Here is a 7581-nt window from a genome sequence, read left to right on the forward strand (position 1 = left end):
TTCTTGAAGGAGTCAGTAGATCATCAAACAAAGATGTTTCTTGAAGGAGTCAGTAGATCATCAAACACAGATGTTTCTTGAAGGAGTCAGTAGATCAACAAACACAGATGTTTCTTGAAGGAGTCAGTAGATCATCAAACACAGATGTTTCTTGAAGGAGTCAGTAGATCATCAAACACAGATGTTTCTTGAAGGAGTCAGTAGATCATCAAACACAGATGTTTCTTGAAGGAGTCAGTAGATCATCAAACACAGATGTTTGTTGAAGGAGTCAGTAGATCATCAAACACAGATGTTTCTTGAAGGAGTCAGTAGATCATCAAACACAGATGTTTCTTTAAGGAGTCAGTAGATCATCAAACACAGATGTTTCTTGAAGGAGTCAGTAGATCATCAAACACAGATGTTTCTTGAAGGAGTCAGTAGATCATCAAACAAAGATGTTTCTTGAAGGAGTCAGTAGATCATCAAACACAGATGTTTCTTGAAGGAGTCAGTAGATCAACAAACACAGATGTTTCTTGAAGGAGTCAGTAGATCATCAAACACAGATGTTTCTTGAAGGAGTCAGTAGATCATCAAACACAGATGTTTCTTGAAGGAGTCAGTAGATCATCAAACACAGATGTTTCTTGAAGGAGTCAGTAGATCATCAAACACAGATGTTTCTTGAAGGAGTCAGTAGATCATCAAACACAGATGTTTCTTGAAGGAGTCAGTAGATCATCAAACAAAGATGTTTCTTGAAGGAGTCAGTAGATCATCAAACACAGATGTTTCTTGAAGGAGTCAGTAGATCAACAAACACAGATGTTTCTTGAAGGAGTCAGTAGATCATCAAACACAGATGTTTCTTGAAGGAGTCAGTAGATCATCAAACACAGATGTTTCTTGAAGGAGTCAGTAGATCATCAAACACAGATGTTTCTTGAAGGAGTCAGTAGATCATCAAACACAGATGTTTCTTGAAGGAGTCAGTAGATCATCAAACACAGATGTTTCTTGAAGGAGTCAGTAGATCATCAAACAAAGATGTTTCTTGAAGGAGTCAGTAGATCATCAAACACAGATGTTTCTTGAAGTAGTCAGTAGGTCATCAAACACAGATGTTTCTTGAAGGAGTCAGTAGATCATCAAACACAGATGTTTCTTGAAGGAGTCAGTAGATCATCAAACACAGATGTTTCTTGAAGGAGTCAGTAGATCATCAAACACAGAGATGTTTCTTGAAGGAGTCAGTAGATCATCAAACACAGATGTTTCTTGAAGGAGTCAGTAGATCATCAAACACAGATGTTTCTTGAAGGAGTCAGTAGATCATCAAACACAGAGATGGTTCCAAAGCTTAGGAGCAACAGTCTGGAAGGATTTCTCTCCTCTGGTCCTGAAGTTCAGGAACCATCAGTAGATTCTGATCCACAGACCTCAGAGCCCGAGCTGTGGTGTTTTTGTGGTTTGGATTTTGAATCTAAAAGCTAGTAAAAGATGGTTTTAGGAACAAATTATGAATAATGGAGGAAGCGCTTGAAGAAACAAACTGGAAAAGCACTCAGAGGAACTTTCTGAGACAAATGAGTTAAATGTAACCAGTTAATCGATCGCTTTGGATGGAAAGTTGGAGCTAATTTATGATCCACACAAAACTGCTTCTCTTTTTTTAATGTGTTGTTGTGATGTTTGACTCTATTGTATCATCGGTGTGTGTGTTGTTGTGATGTTTGACTCTATTGTATCATCAGTGTGTGTGCTGTTGTGATGTGTGACTCTATTGTATCATCAGTGTGTGTGTGTTGTTGTGATGTTTGACTCTATTGTATCATCGGTGTGTGTGTTGTTATGATGTGTGACTCTATTGTATCATCAGTGTGTGTGCTGTTGTGATGTGTGACTCTATTGTATCATCAGTGTGTGTGCTGTTGTGATGTGTGACTCTATTGTATCATCAGTGTGTGTGTTGTTGTGATGTGTGACTCTATTGTATCATCAGTGTGTGTGTGTTGTTGTGATGTGTGACTCTATTGTATCATCAGTGTGTGTGTTGTTGTGATGTGTGACTCTATTGTATCATCAGTGTGTGTGTTGTTGTGATGTGTGACTCTATTGTATCATCAGTGTGTGTGTGTTGTTGTGATGTGTGACTCTATTGTATCATCAGTGTGTGTGTGTTGTTGTGATGTGTGACTCTATTGTATCATCAGTGTGTGTGTGTTGTTGTGATGTGTGACTCTATTGTATCATCAGTGTGTGTGTGTTGTTGTGATGTGTGACTCTTTTGTATCATCAGTGTGTGTATTGTTGTGATGTTTGACTCTATTGTATCATCAGTGTGTGTATGTGTTGTTGTGATGTGTGACTCTTTTGTATCATCAGTGTGTGTGTTGTTGTGTTGTGTGGCTCTATTGTATCATCAGTGTGTGTGTTGTTGTGATGTGTGACTCTTTTGTATCATCAGTGTGTGTGTTGTTGTGATGTTTGACTCTATTGTATCATCAGTGTGTGTGTGTTGTTGTGATGTGTGACTCTTTTGTATCATCAGTGTGTGTGTTGTTGTGTTGTGTGACTCTATTGTATCATCAGTGTGTGTGTGTGTTGTGATGTGTGACTCTATTGTATCATCAGTGTGTGTTTGTGTTGTGATGTGTGACTCTATTGTATCATCAGTGTGTGTGTGTGTTGTGATGTGTGACTCTATTGTATCATCAGTGTGTGTGATCTTAAGCTCCGCCTACTGAAAACACTTTGTTCTTCTGGAGATTAAATCTTGTTGACCATAACCACACCCACTCTGCTGTGATTGGTCAAGCATGGAGGTTTGTCTCTGCGCGTCATCAATGGTCACCACCTCCAAGGCACTTGTTGTATAAACAAAGCGTGATTACAGCTGGAGGAGGAGTGAAGCCATTGTTACATCATCATGGACTCTCGTAACCTCTCGTTCGTCCAGATTTCAGAGCAACTTTATAAAGTAATAAAGTGTAAAACATGGTCATGATGAGAAGTTGAAGAACATTCACTAAACTACGTGCAGAATTATTAGGCTAAAAGTTGTACTAAATTATTGAACAACAGCTGCTGATCAATTCAAAATGTTAATAAATCTTAACATATCCTTCTTTTCAATTACACTCAAAAGGCGTCCATCCATGGAGTTTGTCAGTGTCTTGATCTGTTGACCATCAACTTTTAGTGCCGTAGCAACCGACGCCTCCGAGACATAAGGTCCACAGGTTCTCCATCGGGTTCAGGTCAGGTGAAGATGCAGGAGAGTGTCCTTAAGAAAATCATGGTATTTTTGAGTAGTTCTTCTCCTGGACCACTGCTTGAAGAAAGTTTCTTCTTCCACTGACAGTAAGTTTGGGAGTTTTAGTCCATCTTCGAACCTAAAAGGTTCAACCGCCTCCACTTTACTGGCGCTGGAGTCGGAGTGGATCTCTCTGGCCCATTACTGATCCGACCACAGGCCCACCCATCTGGTCCATCACGAGGGACTCTCACCTCATCCGTCCATAAAACTTTTGAAGAATCTTCACATATTTCTTGGCCCGGTCTTGACGTTTCATCTCATGCGTCGTATCCGGTGCGGGTCCGTTTTCAGCCCGTCTTACCTTCGCCACGTCAGTCCTGAACACCTCGTACTCCTGACACTCCAGTAGGTTCTGGACCACGACTGGAGGACAATGGGTTCCTAGCAGCCCCTCGCTTGATTCTCCTCACATCCATTGCGGATCGAGATATTGAGACTATAAGAGTCGGATGAGATTAATGACTTCAAGATGTCACTCTCTGTGGTGCAGAAGGAGTTGAGGCACTAATGTGTTCGCTTGTGTCACCTGTCAATCATCCAGGGACACATGAACAATAATATTATGTTCAATCAAATACAGGCGTAAATGAGCTACTTACTCTCTTCATTTCATTTTCTGGTTTTAGCATTTGAAATATCATTGTTATCATAAACATTCAAGTTCTAAAAACCGGTCAGCAGGGGGCAGTAGCGATCTGAAACTCACCAGTACACGCCAGGAAAGACAGCGTTACACTGTCGACGACTAGTACTGCATCCTTTTTTCTATTATTATTTCGCAAACAAACACATAGACCAGCCGTGTCTTGATGATTCATGAGCTCAAAGTCATTGTGAAATATAGAATAAAATGTCACTTTTGCTCAATACAAGGCAAGATTACACAATAATATATAAACAAAAACAGGAACAAGAAATAAGACACGAGTGGAAGAAACTGTGAGAATCTTTCTGTAGTTTGCTCAACTACGATCAAAACTCAAGTTTTTACATTTTTAGAGAAGTGAAAACTGTGAGAAAATATAACAAGATATACTGAAATATTGCATTGGTCAAGTACTGGACAATACTAAACAAATATCCTTGTTACTACAATATCACAACACCAGAGTCAAGTACTCGACAGTACTACACATATATTCTTGTTACTACACTATCACAAAACCAGAGTCAAGTACTCTACAATACTACACTTATATCCTTGTTACTACATTATCACAACAACAGAGTCAAGTACTCGACAATACTACACATATATTCTTGTTACTACACATATATTCTTGTTACTACACTATCACAACACCAGAGTCAAGTACTGGACAATACTACACATATATACTTGTTACTACACTATCACAACATCAGAGTTAAGTACTCGACAATACTACTTATATATCCTTGTTACTTCACTATCAAAATACCAGAGTCAAGTACTCGACAATACTACACATATATCCTTGTTACTACACTATCACAACACCAGAGTTAAGTACTCGACAATACTACTTATATATCCTTGTTACTTCACTATCAAAATACCATAGTCAAGTACTCGACAATACTACACATATATCCTTGTTACTACACTATCACAACACCAGCGTTAAGTACTCGACAATACTACTTATATATCCTTGTTACTTCACTTTCAAAATACCAGAGTCAAGTACTGGACAATACTACACATATATCCTTGTTACTACATTATCACAACAACAGAGTCAAGTACTCGACAATACTACACATATATCCTTGTTACTACACTATCACAACACCAGAGTCAAGTACTGGACAATACTACACATATATACTTGTTACTACACTATCACGATACCAGAGTCAAGTACTGGACAATACTGCACATATATCCTTGTTACTACAATATCACAACACCAGAGTCAAGTACTGGACAATACTACACATATGAACTTGTTACTACACTATCACAACACCAGAGTCAAGTACTGGACACTACTACACATATGTAATTGTTACTACACTATCACAACACCAGAGTCAAGTACTCGACAATACTACACATATATCCTTGTTACTACACTATCACAACACCAGTGTCAAGTACTCGACAATACTACACATATATCCTTGTTACTACATTATCACAACAACAGAGTCAAGTACTCGACAATACTACACATATATACTTGTTACTACACTATCACGATACCAGAGTCAAGTACTGGACAATACTACACATATGTACTTGTTACTACACTATCACAACACCAGAGTCAAGTACTGGACACTACTACACATATGTACTTGTTACTGCACTATCACAACACCAGAGTCAAGTACTGGACAATACTACACATATATACTTGTTACTACACTATCACAACACCAGAGTCAAGTACTGGACACTACTACACATATGTACTTGTTACTGCACTATCACAACACCAGAGTCAAGTACTGGACACTACTACACATATGTACTTGTTACTGCACTATCACAACACCAGAGTCAAGTACTGGACAATACTACACATATGTACTTGTTACTACACTATCACAACACCAGAGTCAAGTACTGGACACTACTACACATATGTACTTGTTACTGCACTATCACAACACCAGAGTCAAGTACTGGACACTACTACACATATGTACTTGTTACTGCACTATCACAACACCAGAGTCAAGTACTGGACACTACTACACATATATACTTGTTACTAAATCTAGTTACCCAGACACACAACACAGGCGTCAGTTCTTCTGCTCGTCTTCATAAAGTGTTGATTTTACACAAATGTTCTTGAATTCAGTCCTGGTTCATCTAACGCTTGTTTTTACTCTTCAATGTGAGAAACTAACGAACAAATCTTCAGCTCTCAGACCACAACAGTACATTTACTCTCTCGTTGAGTTCATCGAATGAACTTTGATTCAACTGGTCATAGTTTTATTATTTACTTGATCTCATTGAAGCCCAACTTACCCTAAAGTGCTGATGAATCCACTCGTGGATCCTTCGGCATAAAGAGAACAAACGTCTCCGATGTGGAGGAAACTTGACATCTTGTCCGACATCTTCCCGGTTTACTGTCCTGCAAACAATGAGCATTAACTTCATAACAATGTTTTTTTACAGCTTAATAATATATATATATATATATTTAACTTTTGTATTCATTTGACTATTTCCATTGACTAAACTATATACAACTTTAAACATTTAAAATGCTGCCACTTGAGGTTTTCACGTCTCGTTACATTTATACATTTATACATTTATACATCATGTACGTTTACAGCAGGTATTTGATATTTACACACGTTTTCTCTGCTACTTTAATGTATTTACTGGAGCAATTATTGAACCGTAACCTTTTCAAGAGAAGACACATATGTTCTCAGATTTATGTGTGTGCAGGTGTGTGTGTGTGTGTGTGTGTGTGTGTGTGTGTGCAGGTGTGTGTGTGTGTGTGTGTGCAGGTGTGTGTGTGTGTGTGTGTGTGTGCAGGTGTGGGTGCAGGTGTGTGTGTGTGTGTGCGTGTGTGTGCAAGTGTGTGTGCAGGTGTGTGTGCAGGTGTGTGTGCAGGTGTGTGTGCAGGTGTGTGTGCAGGTGTGTGTGTGTGTGCAAGTGTGTGTGCAAGTGTGTGTGCAAGTGTGTGTGCAGGTGTGTGTGTTGTGGGGTGGTCCATCTGTGCTCTGTGACGGACTGACCACCTGTCCAGGGTGTCCCTGCCTCTGACCCTGTGTAGCTGGGATGGAGTCTAATGCAGTAGCATGTAGTGAATGAAGTGTTGTGTTGAGAAGATGAAGTTCTTCTGCTCACTGGCTTCACTCCTGACTCTTGAACCATCTTTGAAATCAGACTCTGTTGGCTCCACAGAAGCTACAAACATCGCTAGCTAAACATCACGGAATATCAACTCAAATGTTGCAAAAACAAACATTTCAAACACTCACCTGGAGATGTCGCTACGGAAGCCAGCGAGGACAAGAGGGACAAGTGGGTCAGAACAGGATCATGTCCACGGAGCCAGGCTCGGTTAAGTCCATGTCAGTGAAGCTCCAGGTGCAGGAGATGAGCAGGAGATGAGCGGCGCTGATCCTCCTCACTCCTCCACATGTCTCCGCGGGAACGCCTCCCGCCTGACTATAAATACTGCCGCAAAGCATGCTGGGGGATGATGTTCAGCGCTCCTCCTCAAAAGGTGTTTGTTTTTTTTAACTTAAACTTGAAAGAAATATGGAAATACATTTTTGTTACAAACCTGTTACAATTTAAATAACAGTATGTA

At 39.6% G+C, this 7581-nt stretch overlaps 1 protein-coding gene across 6 annotated transcripts in view; it reads right to left on the reverse strand.

Moving 5' to 3' along the window:
- Positions 1–7376, reverse strand: part of itpr1b (inositol 1,4,5-trisphosphate receptor, type 1b) — an 86272-nt gene extending 78896 nt beyond the window's left edge. For all 6 annotated transcript variants that reach the window (XR_015712946.1, XR_015712947.1, XM_087801651.1 and 3 more), the window contains exons 1-2: positions 7247–7376; positions 6273–6381 (exon numbers count right to left, since the gene is read on the reverse strand). Coding sequence is in view for 4 of the 6 variants with exons in the window: in XM_087801651.1 (XP_087657777.1) it covers positions 6273–6364 (92 nt within the window). In the remaining 2 variants the exon portion in view is untranslated. The remainder of the gene's footprint in view (positions 1–6272; positions 6382–7246) is intronic.
- Between the last annotated feature and the right edge of the window lie 205 nt (positions 7377–7581).

Source organism: Callionymus lyra, chromosome 10 (genome assembly GCF_982586985.1).
Source record: "Callionymus lyra chromosome 10, fCalLyr1.hap1.1, whole genome shotgun sequence".
Taxonomy (NCBI): domain Eukaryota; kingdom Metazoa; phylum Chordata; class Actinopteri; order Syngnathiformes; family Callionymidae; genus Callionymus; species Callionymus lyra.